The sequence below is a fragment of the Alosa pseudoharengus genome, unplaced genomic scaffold, assembly GCF_046254945.1.
Source record: "Alosa pseudoharengus isolate Yale_2024_CS ecotype anadromous, Long Island Sound unplaced genomic scaffold, YU_APseudo_1.1 YU_APseudo_1.1_scf_4, whole genome shotgun sequence".
Lineage (NCBI taxonomy): Eukaryota > Metazoa > Chordata > Actinopteri > Clupeiformes > Clupeidae > Alosa > Alosa pseudoharengus.
The window spans coordinates 37,347,848-37,368,839 of record NW_027468774.1 but is presented as its reverse complement, the minus strand read 5'-3'; the positions used below and the strand labels follow the sequence as shown (position 1 = coordinate 37,368,839).

The window sequence follows — 20,992 nt, the reverse complement described above, 5'->3', positions numbered from 1 at the left end:
GGTGCATGTACTGTATGTGTGTGTGCCCCCGAGTGGAGTCTCTCCCTCTCTCGCATTTCAAGCGCCGCACCGAAACGTCTTTAAAGTCCGATATAGGGAGAAGGGGGAAAGTTCAACTTCTCACAGTGTGTGTGTGTGTGTGTGTGTGTGTGTGTGTGTGTGTGTGTGTGTGTGTGTGTTCTCAGGTATCAATCCTGCCCTGCTGGAGAAGATCCAGCTCCCAGCGCCTGACCAAGACCGGACCTCCTACAGCCAGGTCCTAGTGGAGAGGCTCATACGGGTCATGAATCAGGCAGCTCAACCAGGTACACTCACTCACTCGCACACACTCACACTCACACTCACTCACACGCAAATTTATAGTAGATATTTGATGAAGTAGTGTACTGTGTCCAGAGATGACCAGCTATACTTTGTATTTCACACACTCAGTGGAGCATAGCATGTTTTGTAGTATAAGATAATATTCATATGATTTTTATATGATTCTAGCCTAACGCGTCATACTCAGATTCTAGTCAGAATATGAGTCTGATATTGCTCCATTGGGATGTAATTATGGGGCATGTTTCAATCGATACAGGGGGAAATGCCTCTGCACTCAATTGGATAGACCTAACCAATCAGAGCAACGAAATAGCTTACCGTGAGCTGTAGGAAGAACACACGAACCATCCTTCTTTTCCACAAATGCTTTAACATTGTTTTCTGGTCTTTTGTGAAAGTTATTGTGCTGTCAATATCTCCTACAACACCCGATAGCGAAATCTAAGACAACGAAATACGTAGCAGGGTAGGCTATTCGGAAAAATGGTTATTTCCCCTCCTTTGTTTTTTTAAAAATAATTCTGTTGAACACCGATGCTGCAATCATGCTATAAACAGCTAGGGAAGGGTGTCGCAAACCCCTCGAGCATACAGGTGGCCAATCAGAGATTTCAAACAAATATGGGAACAACATGTCACAATGTAAACACGCTGTTTTCCCTTGATTAAAGTGAAACTGGAGTTTTCCCACATGTCAACTTTGGCCAAAGTTTTCAGGAATAATCGTTTTCAGTGAAAAAAAGGCACATGCACATCCAGGAAATAAAGCAGGGCTCTTTTCTTAGTGTGTTGTAATGGACACAGCTGGGCCAGATTATTGCCCTCGTGGTTTCTCATGTTACTGCTACGCAGATGATGCCAAAGCATGGATCTCGGATTGTCTCTCTGACATATCCACATCGATAAAGAAACATTAACTCCAACTAAATCTCTCCAAAACCGATCTGCTGGTCTTCCCAGCCCAGGGTTTCCACGCAGGGGACCACAAAAACTCTTAAAGGAGAACTCTGGCCGGTAACAACTTAGAGAGCTCTGTATTCGAGGTCACAGGGTACTGCCGGTAGGAAAAAAATGGGGAAAAAATAGATTCTACCTAACTTGAGTTATCCTGCTAGTGGCTAGTGCAGCCAGGCAGCTACAAAGCTTTGCTATGGGGACATAATTTAGACTGTGTTTGTGCCTCTTAACAGAATCAAAATGTCATTTCAAGTGCTGTGCAACATAAACAGGATCCTTATGTGACACTACTATTTATTGTTTGTGTGTATTTATTGTTACCAAAGGTGTCCATGTGCAATGTAGCTTAAAGCGATGGTTCGGAGTAATTTCACCCTAGGGTCCTTTGCACCATGACCCCGAGCCAAACACCCTCCCAGAACCTTTTTTCCCTTGGTCGAACCCTGGTCGAGTAGCGCTATCAAAAACTAATGACGTTCTGCAGTCGTGATGGAACCAACTTTTATCTCGTAAATTACCCCACTAATAATGCACTGAATGGTACAAAACTTCTGCAGTAGTACAACTACGACCTTTAGTCCAATAACGAGGCATTAGAAAGTTTGTAAGTGCACCAGGAGTTTATTTAAATAAGACTTGCCTGATTATCTGCTACTATACCGCTGCATCGACGTTTCTTCCGTGATTTGGGAAAAGCCTGTAAAAGTCCTGGCAGGAAGCATGCATAAGGATGTAGATCCAGGAATGCACTAATATTTTGTTCGTAGTCCAGTTTGCAACAATTATTAGTTATTACTAAGTTGTAAACACTTCGGAAAAAAAATATTTAAAACTGGATATACCAAAAAACGTTGGTGTAATCGCTTCCTGCAAGGACTTTTACAGGCTTTTCCCAAATCACGGAAGAAACGTTGACTCAGCGGTATTCATGGGTTTCATCAGGTCCCTTTCCACAGGTGTATAAAATCAAGCACCTTAATTATCAATGCAGACTGCATGGTGCTTGATTAATACACCTGTGGAAAGGGACCTGATGAAACCCATGAATAGTAGCAGATAATCAGGCAAGTCTTATTTAAATAAACTCCTGCTGCACTTACAAACTTTCTAATGCCTCGTTATTGGACTAAATGTCGTAGTTGTACTACTGCAGAAGTTTCGTACCATTCAGGGCATTATTAGTGGGGTAATTTACGAGATAAAAGTTGGTTCCATCATGACTGCAGAACGTCATTCGTTTCTGACGGCGCTACTCGACCAGGGCTCGACAAAGGGAAAAAAGGTTCTGGGAGGGTGTTTGGCTCGGGGTCATGGTGCAAAGAACCCTAGGGTAAAATTACTCCGAACCATCGCTTTAAGTGTTATTCCTCATTTTCTAAGTCGCAAAGTCAGCTAAATAAATAAATGGCAATTAATGACAATTTTTTATATTTGGTATTGGAACAATGTTGTCATGATGCTAGAAAACTCAGTCTTATTTCAAAGTTAATGCAAAGTCTATGCCCATTATGATGCAGCGCTTAGAAACATTTGCCAATGGAGAGTACCCAGACTCTTCACAGAGCGAGTGCATCTGGTGAAACCGAAGGTGTGTTCAAACTTGGTAAACAGTGGCGAGTTTTGATGGCGGATATGTTTTCTCTGAACAGTTAAATTTAAACGATTTGGTGTAAACAATCCATTGTAACGGTAACACTTCATCCAGCTCACATCCAGGGGGGTATTCCAAGTACGTGGTTTAGTGACAAACCTGGGTAAGTTAACTCAGAGTAAGGGGTAAACCTCCTAATAGAAGAGATGTATGGCTTTATTCTCCTTACAAAACAATGCTATAGGTCTCTTGTTGTAGGAGGTTTACCACTTACTTTGAGTTAACTTACCCAGGTTTGTCACTAAACCACGTACTTGGAATACCCCCCTGCTCCATTGTATGTTTGTGTAGAACTAGCTCCTCAAACTGTTTGCAAACATTCGCAGAGGCAAGCAGAAAACTCAAATGCAAACTTGAAAACTTGCAAATGTCCGCCTATATGTGCGAATTTGAACGCACCTCCGGTTAGGAGTTTGTGTGAATCCAGTCAACAGAAATCAGTTTGCCATCCAGTGGCATTATTTTAGGCGAGATGTTAAAGCGCTACTTAAAGGAACCATATGTAAGAAATGTATTTCAATTAATCATAAAATTGCCCTGATATTTCACTAGACATTAAGAAATCATGTTTCAAATACTTATCACTGACAACAGTAGTCCGGCCAGGATATTGTCATTTAAAAAGTGAAGTTGCAGCCCTCAGCTGATGTTGATGTTGTGTTTTGTCATGTCATGTTGTATTTTGGCCTGATGCGCCACCCTCCTCTTATCTACAGTACTAATCACGAAGTCAGTAGTGTTTCGGCATCTGGGTTGGCAACCTCGAGTAAGGGGTGAGGGGGAGGGGATACACCGCTATACAGTAATTTGAAAGTGATTGCAGTACCAGTTTTGGCCACAATCTTACATATGGTTCCTTAAAGAGATTTTTACCTTAAAATAATGTTTCCAAAATCATGTTGATGGCATCTAAACTCTTAATAAGGCAAACAGCACTTCTGTCACACTCTGAGTGGGTTGCATCGCTTGCAGTATAGACTACACAAGTTGTTGTAGCGGGTAGGAACACTGAACCCCTCCCACCACTTAGGCTCATAGGTGGAGGTAGGCAGTGAGTGGTATGCACAGAGTAAGCCTACAAAAGATGACAATAAATGTCTGATCGTAAAAAATTGATGATCCCTCAGTTTATGTTCGTAAGCCAAGTAATTAAAGTAGTCGGCAGCAGTAGCCGGTTGGATAGCTAATGTTATGCCTAAAGGCTTCGACAGCTAGCATGCTAATTCCATGCATTCCCTTCTATATAAAGTAGCAGAATAAACCATCATGCCCAACTATGTAATGTGTTATTATCCAAGCCATCTTGGATTTTCCCTTAAAAAATTACCTTAATGAACCAGACATTTTGGGCACCCCTTCTGAAATGATGAGATACATCATAAAGTGTCTGTACCAATTTTGGTGCTTCTATCCACTGCGTAACGATTAGGCCCTTTTTTGTTGATAATCCCCCCTACTATATGTCGTCCCAGAGTTATGTTTATAGTTACAGTCACACATTCACAGTGGTTGCTGTACAGTGGTAACAGAAAATTGCGCTTCTCAACTGAAGGGGGACCCTGAGAGTAATTCTTCTTAAATGATGCTTTTAAAGTTGAATGTTTTCCTGTTTGGGTGCATAGTGATTCCCTAAGCACCCAATCTATCCCGCAATGATTAACTATTTGTGCATGTGCAGACTCGCTGTTTGCTTATAAACAAACACTACTGGCTTCAACGAAAACGTGTTTTGCCTCTCGTCATTTTGAAACTGAAACTGTGGTGATATCAGTGTATAGCTTACCTGTTGGACACAATAATCTTATCGCATTTCAGTCACATCCAGGTGTGGCGTGAGATTCACATGGCCCAGGTTTTCTGGTATAGCTCTGATGGGACCCTTGTCCTCTAAACTGCAGAGGTGGCCTCGGGAAAGTGTATGATTAAAGTGTTTAAATCTTACATAATTTTAGTGATGTGATAAATGAGATTGTAGGAGTACAGAATGAACCACTAACACGTTTAAAATGGAGTGGAGTGACGCAGGCAAAGCACATAGCATGGAGGAAAATACTCTCTGCAACTAGAAGGGAACTTCACAGTGAAACAAAATTCTGGCTCGTGATGACAAAGTTTCATGGTGACCAGGGCAGTTTTAGCGCATTCTCGTACACATACAGACTTACAAACTGACAATAAAAGCACACCACAAAACGTTGGCAGAGCTTATGATGTCCTCAGGCAATATGATTAATAGATAGATAGATACTTTATTGATCCCCAGAGGAAATTCAAGAGTCTTTGTCTACCAGAGAAGTTTGAAGAATGGCTTTGTGAATCCTAACTGAGTGTGTGTGTGTGTGTGTGTGTGTGTGTGTGTGTGTGTGTGTGTGTGTGTGTGTGTGTGTGTGTGTGTGTGTGTGTGTGTGTGTGTGTGTGTGTGTGTGTGTGTGTGTGTGTGTGTGTGTGTGTGTGTGTGTGTGTGTGTGTGTGTGTGTGTGTGTGTTTCGGCAGATGGAAAGATCCGGTTGGCCACTCTGGAGCTAGGCTGTTTGCTCTTGAAACAGTCCGTGTTGTCTGGAAGTCAGTGTATCATCAAGGATGTCCATTTGGCCTGCCTTGAGGTGAGGTGTATGTGTCCATACTCCCTCCCTTTTCTCATAAGTCTTGTGTCAAATGGAAACAGTCCTGTTCCTGTTCTTCTCCCATTGTTTCCCTGAAGTCACTTACGACTACGAGCAATTGGCTTCTATCGTCTTGTGTACAACGGGATTTTCCCCGTCCAAGGCTTCTCTTAAATGCCTTTGTGCTTCCTCGTTAGTCTTTAAGGCTGCATCATGTTGTGTGTGAGTGTCTAGCCTGGTGTGTACGCTGCTGTCTTTTGTGCTGATGGCCTCTCTGTTTCTCTCTCTCTCTATTTTCTAGGGAGCAAGGGAGGAGAGCCTGCATCTCCTTCGCCGATTTTACAAGGCAAGTAAAAAATAGAATAAATAGATAAACGGTTGGCACAAAGATTTCACTCCTTTTACGGTTCTGCTGCTGAGATTAAAAGCTGTTGCTTTAAAAAGTCTGAGCTTCTTCACCCCCCCCCCCCCATCTTAATTCATATTGTCTGGTTTTATGGTTTTATGGCCGAATTAAAAAAAAAAAATGTTGAATTGGCTCATAAGCTGGATTCGGAAAGTCCCTGAGGAGCCTGTTATGACAAGATCTTTGCTACTCCCAATGCTTTTCTTGAAATTCAACGGGTTTCCAAAAATTGCACAAGCGTTGTCTCCAATGTCTCTCTTTTTGCTCTCTTTCTTTTTCACTCTTTCTCTTCCTCACTCTTTCTCTTTATTGCTCTTTCTCTTCTTCACTCTGTCTTTTTTTGAATGAAGATTACTAGCAAACAAAAAAATGGCCACTTTTTATTGTAAGGCAGACGCATCAAGTTAAAACTGAAGTTAAAATCTTACTCATGCAGGCTGATGTCAAAGAAACTGCCCATCAGGCCTGTCATGATCTATATAATGATGGGAGCTGTGCATTTAAAGTGGTTTAAATCTGAAAAGTGATATTACCTTTTGTAGATCATGAACTTTGAACTCATAAACAATTTGCTCATGCTTTATTTAGCCATGACCAACCATAATAAACAGCATTTTCTTTTGGCTGAATCACCACATTGAATTGGAAAAACGTACGCCTGACATTACCTTTTGTAGAAAATGACAGAAATTATGCATTTTTGCTTTTAATAGACCATTTGGTCATGTTTTGACTGTAGATACTAATGCAACCTCTGTACATAATCATGGCTACTTATTGACTGAGAGAATTAGTAGTACTTGTGGTCAGTTTCCAGAACTTGTACTCCCCTTGTATGACATTCCAGTTAGAGGAAATAGGCCCTAGCTTCTCAGAAAGCTCCTTCATCTAGGCCGGCAAATTCAGAGGCTGTCCGCCTGCAAAAGGGGTCATTCATTTGGCCAGACACATGATCCCATAAGGTTCTAAGAGTTCTATCTGACCTCATCATAAGCCCAACCGATTTAATCCACTTATTACTCTTGGACAGCGTCTCTTATGAGTTTAGATGGCCATTTTTTTGTTGCTGAGCACAGACTAATTAACAGCTTGCATGTGTGACTTTTGCTTTTCCAAGCATGCAGCAAAATCCTATAAGAAAGTTTCCACAGAATGAGCTCCAAGGCTTTCATTGGTCAGATAACAGTCTATCGCTAACACATTAGTTGAAAGGAACTAGTTGAAAATGTGACGTTAGCGTGCATGAAGAGCTTGTGTCAGCATAAAGGAAACGACAGCAGTCAAGCACGCCTTGTCATGCAACATTAATCAAAGTGAAACCAAATTCCAGCCTCTGAGCCAGATCCAGATGATCATGAAAGAGGACCGAGACCTCCTGCCTTGATTAGATATTTAAAGCATATCGGGCCAGTACTCTTTAAGTCATGTGAGCAGACACGGACGTGCATACCTGATTACAGTACTATACAAGTAGGCAATAATACTGGCAATAATATCTAATATAAATAATATTGTGATGATCCCTTGGTTAAACTGTCCATAATAAGTGCACAACATTACAACACAGTGTGATTTATTCCATTATCGAGTTTATATCATTGTGCATGCACTGATAATATAATGTTTAGGGATACACCGATATATTTTATTTATTTTATTTTTATTTTATTTGACCTTTATTTAACCAGGTGAAACCCATTAGAGAGCCCATTGAGACCTTCAGCCTCTTACAAGGGAGCCCTGACATAGAGACATACAGACATATAGACATTGCACAAAAATAAGATAAAACATATAGAATAAGCACAGGAAAGACAGGTTAAACAAAAACATGCATTACACTAATATATCGGCCAACATCGGTATTGGTACCAGTGTACATATTTTTTTATGAATAGTTTTGTTTCCACTCTACTTATAATTCACAACAAAAACATAGAAAAAAGCTTTATAAATATATTCTACTCATTGCTACATGATCACAGTATGAATGCAGTAGTAGATTGTATAAAGAGGTAGGATATCTTTGAATGGCTGTTTTTACCATTAGTTCAGGGCTAAATATCTTAGAATGAATTGTTTTCACAGTCCAATCCTGGACTCTGGGGCTCATTTTGGAGTTCCAGTCTAGTTGATGGTTCGCTTACTGGAGAGATTCTAGTAAATGAGCCATGAGATGGAAATGAGAGAGACAGACAGAGAGAAAGAAAGAGCAAGCGAGAGAAAAAGAGAGGGAGTGGAAGAAAGAATATTTCCAACTTAAGGTGTGGAAGTGGTCATTAATGAGGTCTCAGTGGTATTGTAGCAGCTCTTGCTCCTATGCCATGGACAGAACCCTGGGGAGGTCTCTCCTCTCCGTTGCCTTGTTTAGCTTCCCAGAACTGGGAACTGGTCCAGCTCCTCTTATTTAGTTTCCATGTCATCCGTTTCACATTCCATATCCATTCACATCCGCTCTCCGTGTGTATGTGTGAGTGAGTGAATGAGTGTGTGTATAGATCTTTTCTTTGTCTCTATCAACTGTGTGTGTGTGAGTGTGCTTTACCTCTTTGTCCATTAAATCATGGGTCCCCAGCGTGGGCTGGACCTAACCAGTCCACAAAAAAAAAAACATACTGTATGCGATAGGAAACAATTGCTTTCTTTCCCAGAGCAGAGGCCTTCTCTGTCTATGATCTGCAGCGTTTCTCAAAGTATAAGCCTCCTTGACGCGTAGATTTCTGGTCCATGGAGCCACGAATTTAGGCTACATTATGCCCAGTGCTTCTGTCAGTTAATTTGTAGCACAATTTAATGGTGTCATAGAACTGCAGACGAAAACGAAACTAAATGTTTCCCCGATCTAGAAATACTTCTTAATTTGATGTCATCAATATAGAGGCATAATTAGGGGGTATTAGTATGAGTGTCCATTCAATGTGTATGCACGTCTGCGCATAAAAAACAAATGGAAATTGCGACATGTTGTAGGCCTAACAGAAGTAAATATCGTACTAAATAGCCTATGATGGCGATGACCGCTTTAAAAAACATTTATTTCACTCGTCTCGCTGGAGTGAATGCATAATGTGGGCTGTTGCACGAAGAAATGAATTAGGAAGATGATCTGCATCTGCGTTAACCAAAAGGTTGGGAACCCCTTGGGATCCGCTCTACATTCATTCACATTTCCTCTCTAGCAGTGTGTGTGCGTATGTATGTTCCCAGCACACCCGCACACATCTGGGCGTCACTGTACAGTAAGCAGTAAGCTCCTGGCCAGCCATCTGCTTTGTGTCCAACTTTGCCCTCTCTCCCCCTGCAGGGAGAAGAGATCTTCCTCGACATGTTTGAGGACGAATACAGAAGCATGATGGTAAGCATCCCAACACACACACACACACACACACACACACACACACACACACACACACACACACATACAGTATATACACACACACACATATACTCACACACACACATATACTCACACACGCACATATACACACACACACATATACTCACACACACACACACACACACACACACACACACATACACATACATACAGTATATACACACACACATACACACACACACATATACTCAAACACACACATATACTCAAACACACACATATACACACACACACACACATATACACACACACACACACACACACACACACACACACACACACACACACACACACACACACACACACACACACACACACATACTGTACACACTTTTTCACACACACATATACACTCACACACACCCACCTCACCCCACTCCAGCTGACCAAGTGTGATTTCCTCTTTTCAAAGTAGTTAGTCACTGCACCGGACACTGACATGCTTCCCATGCATTGGCCCAGTTGTGTGGAACTCAGTCTATGAGTTTCCAGTTAACTATAGAATCTTTGTCATTACTGCCTGGCTGGGATTCAACAGAGTTCCCAGATGTCTTATTGTCAGTGTCTGGTCTTGTATTGATTCTGTCCTATGAGGGATGAGCTTATACAGTAGTAAGTAAGTAAGTAAGTAAGTAAGTAAGTAAGTAAGTAAGTACGTAAGTAAGTAAGTCAAATTTATTTATAAGGCACATTTTAAAATACCGTTTACACTGACCAAAGTGCCGTACATAGTGCAATGAAAAGACAATACATGAATACAGATATAACAATCATAAAAGGGCAGTACAGGGAAAGCCAGGGAGAAGAGGTGTGTTTTGAGCCTAGATTTAAAACTAGTGATGGAGGGAGCATCTGTGATGGAAGGTGGCAGCTGATTCCATAGGCGTGGCGCAGCCACAGCAAAAGCTCTATCGCCTCTCTGCCTGAGTCCGGTGCGTGGAACATGCCGGAGTTCCAAGCTGCAGGATCTAAGGACCCGGGAGCTGAGTGGTGGTGAATGAGATCTGCACCGTAGGATGGGACCAGCCAGGCCATTTAGGGCTTATGCAGTATGTTCTAGCAAAATGCTGGTACCTAAACTTCCTTTATGGCTGTGAGTGATGTGTTTAAAGAAACACGCCAATTTTTGAGGAAATGAGCTTGTTTGTCATCTACCCCAGTGTTAGATAGGAGGTTACATACCCTTCTTTTCTCTGTGTGTCTTTACATAACAATGTGAAATGACACACAGCAGATAAGCATACTCGGAACTAAGCAGATAAGCATACTTGGAACTCTTTTTCTGTGTGTGTGTGTGTGTGTGTGTGTGTGTGTGTGTGTGTGTGTGTGTGTGTGTGTGTGTGTGTGTGTGTGTGTGTGTGTGTGTGTGTGTGTGTATAGAGTAAACCTCTGAATGTGGAGTACCTGATGATGGACGCCTCGATCCTGCTGCCCCCCACGGGCACCCCGCTGACGGGCATCGACTTTGTCAAAAGGCTGCCCTGCGGAGACGTGGAGAAGACACGCCGAGTGAGACCACACGCACATCCACGCATGCACACAAAATCTCACGTATATACACTCACTCATTTGCATGCACACACGCACACACGCACACACACGCACGCACGCACGCACGCACGCACGCACGCACGTACACACAAACTCTCATGTACACACACTTACTCACTTGCACATACATATATGCACACACCTACCCACACACACTCGCACATACACACTTCCTCACTTGCGCACACACTCACACATACACACTTTCACTCACTTGTGTGTGGGTGCAAACACACGCACACGCGCACACACACGCACGCACACAAACTCTCACGTACCGTATTTTCCGGACTATAAGTCGCTCCTGAGTGTAAGTCGCATTAGTCAAAAAATGCGTCATGAACAGGAAAAAAACATATATAAGTCGCACCAGACTATGAGTAGCATTTATTTAAAAATGTATTTCACAAAATCCAAAACCAAAAACAGAGACTATGTAACTGGATTATTGAGGCCAAAAAGAGTAATGTTAATGAAGACGAAGGAGTGAAGGCAGCCAAGAGGAGGGCAGGAAGGTCATTGCAAAGCAAAAGATTCACTGAAAGAAAATACCATGTGGTACACCAAAATGTATCTAAAATGTGGAGAATACAATGCAATCAAGCATTTTGGGCGATGTGGAGTCACAGGCTGGCAGCAGATTAAATGCTCACAAGAGAGAAAAAGATGCAGTTTTAGACGTGACTGAAGCAAGCCAGGCGATATGCCTATAGGCCCGACGGTAATTGTAAAGCAATTTACAAAAGATTCACTGAACAAAAATGCTGATATGATACATGAAAATTTTGCTAAAAATGTGGAGAATGCAATGCAATCAAGCATTTTGGGCGATGTGGAGTCACAAGCTGGCAGCAGATTAAATGCTCACGATAGAGAAAAATATGGTTTTAAAAGGACGTGACCGAAGATGAGGCAAGCCAGGCAATAGACATATAGGCCCGACGGTAATTGTAAAGCAATTTACAAAAGATTCACTGAACAAAAATGCTTATATGGTACATGAAAATTTAGCTAAAAATGTGGAGAATGCAATGCAATCAAGCATTTTGGACGATGTGGAGAGACAAGCCGGCAGCAGATTAAATGCTTGAGAGAGAAAAATATGCGGTTTTAAAAGGACGTGCAGACCGAAGCTGCAGCAAGTAGGTGATATTTAGAAATTTATTTCACAAAATCCAAGACTAAGAACAGACAGACTATGTAACTGAACACATTGAGGCCAAAAATATTGAGAATTCTACAGGGAATCTTGAAGACGAAGGAGTGAATAGTGGCAAGAGGCAAGCCGAAGGCTGCTGACAAGTGCCTGACGCTATTGTAAAGCAATTTACAAAAGATTCACTGAACAAAAATGCTGATGTGGTACATGAAATGTAAGCTAAAAATGTGGAGAATGCAATGCAATCAAGCATTTTGGACGATATAGCGTATTGGCACAAGCTGGCAGCAGAACAAATGCTCGCCGAGAGAGCGAGAGAAAAAAAGATGCACATTTAAAACCAGGGCCTAAATTTCAGCGCGGGATTGCGCATAAATTATTACGTATTGAGCATACTAATAAAAGTCCTGCAACGCTAGCCATCATAATGCGAGAAATTCCCACACATTTTACAGTGCTGTCTGACGTTAATCTAATAATGGAGCGGCCTGAAAGCAGACCAACTCTGACTTCAATTGAACCCCATGCAGAGACACACACACGCGCGCGCAGGACCACTTTGGAGGTGCCTCTCTCTCTTTGCTCTCTCTCTCTCTCTCAGCAGGATTTGTCACCGCTAAAGTCAAATTATTATAGCCTATTACGTGCTTCTACATCAACCGCTATCGACAGGAAAGGAAAACAAACGTTTAGCGATCAGGAACCGCAAACACAGAAGCATGACAGCCTATAATATAACGCGAGAGAACATGGATGTGTTCTCCATTTGAGGAACGTTAAGCTACAGACACGGAGCGCATAGTAGGCCTACTTTCACTTTCTGTGCGTATGTAAGTGAAAGATAATTAGTAGCAAAACAGCGATCAAATATTACATGGCAGTGAGTTTTGTTTTCAAATGTGTTCATGCATGTCCAGATAACGGGTGAGGAATGTTTAGGGGACAGACTATCGTGAATCCTGAATTCATGGCTGGGCAAAGCACAGCACCTTTATTTGGACCATGGCTTGTAGCCTATTGGAGTCAGCTATAGGCCTTCATTTCTTGCGTTTTACTGTGAGACATAGGCCTATACTTTTCGTTTGGAGCAGCATACCGGTAGGCTATCAATGGCATTGGGTCACTATTAAGTTTCATGTATGAAAGAGTGTCGGGATGTCCATCCGCTTATTGCGAGATAAGGCATCCGCTTTCATTCATTCATTCATTCATGGAACATGTGCTGTGCTGCAAGGGAAACCTTATTCCGTATAGCCAAAGAGGTCTAACATAGCTTAAATTTAGTTATTTTTTAAATTATGCATGATTTACTTTTTTATAAAATTCCTAGGCTGATGCCTGGCAGCAACAATTGTGTTTAAATGTAGGTTAACCTGGGGCTGCGTGCTACTGGTAGCTTGAGAGCAATGTGTTGGAGACTCAAGGTGTAGGACAATGACTTTGTTGGCAACAATATTAAACCAACCAACAATATAAATTATTAAGAAGAGCTATTTTATGAGTTAAATTGAAACAAAATTATACTGGCTTTTATTTGTCCGAATCTGAGGCCCAGCTATAAATAGAATCCCGGCAGTAATTTGAGGATTTAAGTATGCACGTGTGTTTCACGACTTGTGCATTTGAGAGCGCTCTCTCAAGGCTGTAGACGATAATGTTTCATGTAGGGTTCATGTCAGTTAATATAAATTAATATTTAAAAACATGTTCAATTATATAATTCGCACCTGACTATAAGTCGCAGGACCAGCCAAACTATGAAAAAAAGTGCGACTTATAGTCCGGAAAATACGGTACACACACTCACTCACTTGCACATACACACACACACTCACACATACACACTCCCTCACTTGCACACACACTCGCACGTACACACTTTCACTCACTTGTGTGTGCGTGCAAACACACACACACGCATGCACACACACACACACACACACACACACGCATGCACACACACACACACACCCATACACCCAAACAAACACGCACACACACACACTAACCAACTTCACATGGCCTGTAGCGGGAGGTTGTGAAATGAGGAACAGCGCTGTGGGCCAGCAGAGTAACCAAACCCAGATGTTGGCCAGAGGGCCGCTGCCTTCAGTCACTTCTTCATACCCATTGTGTGTTTCTCTCGCCGACTTTCCAAGGATTTGGCTCACTGGTGCTTTTTTTGCTGTAGACATTTTCTCATTGACACTGACACCGACACACTCCAGTCTGCTCTCCGCTGGGAAGTACGAATGGTGTCATATGGAGTCACGTTGACTCATAAGGAGCTTCTAAAGCATTGATTCCCCTTCTGTGGAAATTACTTACTGTATGTCATTGATGATTCAGGTTTTGCTTGTAGAACAGCTGTGGTGGGAGCTGATTTAATGGAAGAACTCAAATGCTTGAGATATTTGTTATTGTCAGTACTGTTAAATAAATATTTCTAAAAAATATGCCCATGTACAATCATTCAAGGGTAATGGTAGGTTTGATGATGTGTTTCGTAGGCAATGTTTTTACTGTACCCATGAGAGCTGTGTTTCACCTCTGACAATAGGTGAATATTTGAATATATTTGAATCCTTTGTGTGCATATACCTGCCCCTTCCTTTGCCTGTTTGACTCTAAATTAATATGTGACTACCTTTACATCACCTTACCTGTGTGTGTGTTTTCTCTCTCTCTCTCTCTCTCTCTCTCTCTCTCTCTCTCTCTCTCTCTCTCTCTCTCTCTGCAGGCCATCCGTGTGTTCTTCATGCTGCGTTCGCTCTCACTGCAGCTGCAGACTGAGCCCGAGACCCAGCTGCCTCTCACTCGCCCAGAGGACCTCATCAAGACCGACGACGTGCTTGACCTCAGTAAGGCCCCCCCCCCCCCCACACACACACGGAAGGAATTCTCTTCCCTGTCCTTCTCTTTCTTTCCACCAATCACAGAACTGTCCTCTGTCAGCGATCACAGAGCAGCATTTACGCATCTCATCACAGAGTAGCAGACACAGTTAATATCCTGTCAGATTGTCTGTTTCTATTACTGCAAGATATGTGTGTGTGTGCGTGTGCGTATAAGACAGTTGACAGCCAAGGATTCTATGCTTCTCTTAAAGTCAGCAAACACGACAGTTATTTGTCATGTGAGCCAAGGAGTAGATAAGCCCTTGTTGTGTTCATTCACCACCACTGCTCTGCGTGCATCATGCAGGCATCCAACACCACATCACCATGCAGGCTCCTCACACCTCCACCTCCACCCCCACCGCCCCAGTCTCGTATCTGGTCTGGTCTGGTCTGGTGTGATGTGAGGAACACAAGCCCGTCACCATGACGCGTCGCAGCCCACCCTGCTGATGCTCGCAGTCACCCTCGCATCCACCCCGAGCATGACCTGTGACAAACAGACCTCATTCTCTCAAAAGCCTACCACTTTCTCTAAAAACCCAGTAACCACACACACACACACACACACACACGCACACACACACACACGCACACACACACACACACGCAATACACATGCACGCATAAGCCGCACGCATCTCTATAAAAGCCACAGTCCCTCTGACACACAAGAGCCCTCCCACTGCCTCTGCATATCCAACCCGTAACTCTAGAGAGTCTAGAAAGAGAGTCGGCAGCTCTTGGAAGGAAAGCTTCGCGGCGCCCCTGTGTGACTCAGACATTCCAGAGTCTTGTTGTTTTTTGGAGGTGGGCTGCTAGGCTGCTTGCTACAGCCAGCATCGCCTCCACCTCCCCCTACAGCCTCTGCTCCATCTGTCGCTCGCTAGGGGCCTCAGCTGCAGCCGCTGCTGCTGCTGTTACTGCGTGAGGCTCACACGTCGTGGGCAGATAAAGGATGTGTGCCCGCATCCCTTTTCCAGTACACGCTGCACACTATTACTGTAAAACCGCCCAGGAGAAAGATGTGCATGCGTGTGCGTGCGTGTGTGTGTGCATGCGTGCAGACAGGCAGGTGGATTTTCTGGAGCATCCTCTCTGAGCATTTCTCTCTGCACATGCCTCCGTAGCTAGCCAATCAGGCGGTGCCTGAAGTGCTCAAAGTTTTGGCTTGCCTTCTCTGTTCAGTAGTAGTAGGTGTGTGTGTGTGTGTGTGTGTGTGTGTGAGAGAAATTATGATGGGCTAGAAGAGACAAGCAAGACAGATGAAGGAGAACATATTGACAAATGTATAAGAGTAGACTTTGAAATATAAATGGATTCAGGCAAATTTGTTGAAAGACCACTTGTTTGAGACATGTTGACATATCACTCATTCTTCTTTTTAGTAGTAAGCTGGCTTTTTGAGGAATACACGAGTTCTGTCATGTTGCTTGTGCATTCAACAGTTGCCTAGGTGGAACTCAGGGGGAAGAGCGTGTTAGTGTGGCCCTGTAAGCAATGCATTTTCAAAAAAAAAAAGAAAGAAATAAACAAACCTGCAAGCAAAGCTGTACTGGACAGCTACAGTACAGTAGCTGTCCAGTACAGCTGCCGGTGGGGCGTTAGTAGGCAGTGTTTGTAGCATCACCCCGTCTGTTTTATTAAGCACTTGTGTTGTGTGTTTTGGACGGGGGTGTTTTCTGGAGAGTTTAGAATGTCAGACTATTATTTTCTGTGTGTGTGTGTGTGCGTGCATGAGAGAAAGAGAGATAATGAGTGTGTGGAAAGAGCTCTGAGCCATTGCCGTTAGCTGTGGGAGATTAGCAGGTGCACCAGCACCGCTGTCTGATGATGCCACTCAGTCTCTGCTATTTTTATCCTGTCAGGAAGTGGCATTCTCTCTCTCACACAAACACACACTCACACACACTTATATGCATACATGCAGATGTATTTGTATGATTTTTATAAGAATATGTACATCCATGTGCTTCTGTAGGCGCACACACCCTGGCACTCACATAGATTCATAAAAGTGAAACATAGAAGTGGGTGTGTGCCCTTCAGCTGAATTTTATAGGAGATAACTGCACAGTGTTTTACAACGAAGGTACTGTAGATTACATAACGACATGAAGACAACACATCTGACATGAACGCTGACACTGCCATATTGAAATCAAGTCTGTTTCAGGAAGAATATATTTTAAATCTGCTGCATTGGTTAGAGTTAATGGGAACTATGTTGTGTGCACAGTTTAAGCTCTGATCCCTGATGTAATTGTGTAAACAGCAGTGACAGCAGATTTCCAGTCTTTCAATATTTGTCCTATAGCTTTTGATTGCCATCTCCCCAGACCAGCCCAATAGAACCTTGGTAAAGGTTTCTATTTTCTACAGTTTATTCATCTGAAGTTAAGCATTTTTTGAGAAAACCACATGGATTGTGGACAACTCTTTCCTATATGTTGTTTTCCCAACACTGACCTACAGAGACCGTGTTTTTTTTTTACAGTGTAGGCTACTCATGGAATAGCCAGCTAGCAGATTGTGAGGAGATGGTTGCTTAATGTGAAAAAACAAAGTTTTGGGGTTTAAAATTGTGTGACTATGGTAACCCTCTCTGGTTGATCAGCAGTGTTCTAAAGAATGTTTGAGTCAAGTTCAGCGTGTGCTGTTGCGAACTATTTGTTTCTCACCAAAAGCCACGATGAAACGGTAACAAATAGGCCATAGCTTAGGCTATGTGGGCTAAAGAGTCATATCTTGGGGACTTTATTGTTTCGTTATGGCAAGTAGCCGTGTAATAAGCGGGATAATGTATAGAACACCGATCATTATCGGGAAACAGGACCCTTCAGGGCGGAACAAGCCCTCTCGGGACCTATTTCCCGATAATGACCGGCGTTCTATACATTATCCCTTACATATTCCATATTATGTATCTGTCTTGCCCCCCAAAATGAATAATGATCACAAACAATTATACAACTAGAAAAGGGCTAGCCACTAGAGTGTTAGAGTTAGAGACACACACAGAAACACACAAATGCAACAAGGGTGATGCGAGGCAGTTTAAGCACCATCTCTCTCCTCTCGCGTCAATCATCGAGCCATCATGGCAAGCCATTCTGTGAGGTTGCTTTGTTCCTCCCAGCCGACACAAGTGGCCATTGTGTTTCGGGTGGATGAACGTCCATGCGGTCGAGGGGCCAGTTGAAACCCATGATGCAACCAACCCCCCACCTACCCCCCTCCCCCCTGGCTCTGTGTCCTGCAGTAGCCTTCAGCAGAAGTCCGAAAACAGAAGTGTCCTAACGTGACTCCCACTCTCGTGGTCAGCGATGCATAACTGTGACGGGCTCTTCCAACGAATTTCTCCTGGAGAGAGAGAGAGACAGACACAGAGAGAGAGAGAGACCGAGACAGACACACAGAGAGAGAGAGAGAGAGAGAGAGAGAGAGAGAGAGAGAGAGAGGTCTTGCCCAAGATCATCTTTGTTTAGGTGCTCTTTGTTGGGGTCAGTGCCTTTGCTAATACTCATCCAGAGAAGGCTGCTGTTTACTTTATGGATGGCTGTGGAAGTGTTAGTGTGGGAAGGGGGTTGCTGCTAACACTTCTACAAGAATTAGCAAATCTACAAAGAATTAGTACATATTGTTCTCAGAGTGTGTTTAAATTGACGGCGGTAAGATGTAGGCTAAACCTGTAGGTTGTAGGTTGGTCGGGTAAAAATCGCTGGATAGCAACGTTCTGAGTTATAAACATCCATGTGCAGAATTGCGTCGGAGCTCATCGGAGAGGACAAAGCCTACCTGTATCCACACAATACATTTAACTGTTATTTCTAAGTAACCTGCATGACGCTTCTATTTCATTAAACACCTGACCTGGTGTCAGTGAATAGATTTTAATCCAGAAGTTTCTAATTGTGATGGCCTATATTTTATAGTTAAGACAAGGCGTTGACTGCATTGAATTGTCCCATCAATTAAAAAGCACTCTCAATTGTTTTTGTTACCCTTCATGAACATCTTGAAAAATAAGGAAACATTAAGATATCATGGTTACTTCACAATTTGGTCGCAAACACGTTACTTATCGTTATAATTAGCAATTTGTGGGTTGGGTTCGGGTCGACGTTTAACGCATATTTTGTCGGGGGTCGGATGGGAGTGGGTTGTTAAAAACCCTAACCCGCGCATCAAGTAGGCCTAGGCTCAAAGCAAGCTACACGTGCTATAGGCTACAGTCAGGGATAGGCAGTCTTTATGATCCATGTATTTAAAATATGTAATTCAAATACAAAATAGTATTTTGTCCTTTGTTTTTTATTGGGTTGAAGCAAATGGCTGCATGTTTTGTATTAAAATACTTTAGGCCTATAGGTGGGTATTTTTGTAGTTTAAAAATACTGCCAGATATTTTTGGTAAAACCAATACTTTTGGTGATGTGATGAAATTGTGAAAGTGCATAACAATGAATGTAGCCTCTGACTGGTGTTGAATCTGAATATTCTGATCACACAAGAAGTCATTACTAAGTCAGCACCAGTCAGAGGCTACATGCTAATTTGGCAAGACTTCTTGGGTGATCAGAATATCCAGATTCAGAAAGATGATCCAGTGCAAGATGAGTAACGTGTAGGTTGCTCACACACACCAAGTGCATAGGTTTGGTCCCAGCTTAGGTAGGTTGTCTCGGAGATGTACACTTTAATAAGGAGACGTTCAAATGAATACAACTTAACAACATACTACTGTACGAATGAGTTCGCTAAAACATTGGTAGGGACAATTTTGTCAATCCCTCTCTCACACCAACCCACTCACTCAACCACATGGCTCACCCACACTTATATATTTGCCTGTTTATGGTAGAACTTTGGAGTAACTTTGACTGTGATGTGTACATGTCCTTCTGAGCAAGGTTGCTGTGCAATGTTCCTGAGCATTGTTGGTCTGGCACGTTCCCTTTGATATCGGGCAACTTATTTTTCTTGAGAATTTTAATTATCAGTAGGCCGGTTTCCGCTCAAAAACTTGCAACAGGCAGGTCAGCATAGTTGATCTGTTAGTCAAGTCAAGTCAAGTTTATTTATATAGCGCATTTTATACACAGAGGTCATTCAATGTGCTTTACATAAACAAAACCAAACAATAATAACAAATACAAGCATAGAAGGGCAATATAGTGAAAGAATAGTTAAAAGGTAAAGATCATAATGAAAAGAAAAAATAAAAACAAAGGCAAAAGTAGTAAAAAAAGTAATAAAAGACAAAGTAGAATAATTATCGAGGCAGATTCAGAATTTGTAACTTGGCACAGTTAGCAGAAAGCATCTGAGAACAGTTTGGTCTTAAGTCTAGATTTAAAACTGGCTACAGTTGGGGCCTTTTTGATGTCATCCGAAAGTTGGTTCCACAGCTGAGCCGCATAGCAGCTAAAAGCTGCTTCACCATGTTTAGTTCTAACTGTAGGTTTTACTAGCAGGTTTTTCACCTGGGACCTGAGAGGACGAGAAGGTGTGTACTGCTGAAGCTTGTCTGACAAGTATTTAGGTCCTGCTCCATTTACTGATTTATAAACAAGCAATAGTGCTTTGTCACAATTCTGTGACTTACTGGAAGCCAGTGCAAGGACTTAAGAATTGGAGTAATGTGGTCAGTTCTTTTAGTTTTTGTTAGAATCCTAGCTGCTGCATTTTGTATCACCTGAAGCTGTTTAATAGTATTTTTAGGAAGGCCTGTGAACAGTCCATTGCAGTAATCAACCCTGCTGGAGATAAATGCATGAATGAGTTTTTCTAAGTCATGTTTTGATATCAGCCCTCTGAGTTTGGCAATATTTTTGAGGTGGTAAAAAGCTGATTTAGTTATTGCTTTGATATGGCTGTTGAAATTTAGATCACTGTCAATTAATACACCAAAATTTTTAACAGTATCCTTTGCCTTCAACCCTTTTGTGTCAAGGAGAGTGGCAACCCTAAGTCTTTCCTCATTTTTACCAAATATAATTACTTCAGTTTTTTCTTTGTTCAGCTGAAGAACATTTTGAGAC

General features: G+C 42.4%; 1 protein-coding gene across 4 annotated transcripts in view; it reads left to right on the top strand.

Moving 5' to 3' along the window:
* Window positions 1-20,992, top strand: part of clec16a (C-type lectin domain containing 16A) — an 89,944-nt gene that overhangs the window by 25,895 nt on the left and 43,057 nt on the right. For all 4 annotated transcript variants that reach the window (XM_076266148.1, XM_076266147.1, XM_076266149.1 and 1 more), the window contains exons 13-18: window positions 186-305; window positions 5,429-5,538; window positions 5,840-5,884; window positions 9,249-9,299; window positions 10,722-10,850; window positions 14,792-14,912. In XM_076266148.1, the coding sequence (XP_076122263.1) occupies window positions 186-305; window positions 5,429-5,538; window positions 5,840-5,884; window positions 9,249-9,299; window positions 10,722-10,850; window positions 14,792-14,912 (576 nt within the window). The remainder of the gene's footprint in view (window positions 1-185; window positions 306-5,428; window positions 5,539-5,839; window positions 5,885-9,248; window positions 9,300-10,721; window positions 10,851-14,791; window positions 14,913-20,992) is intronic.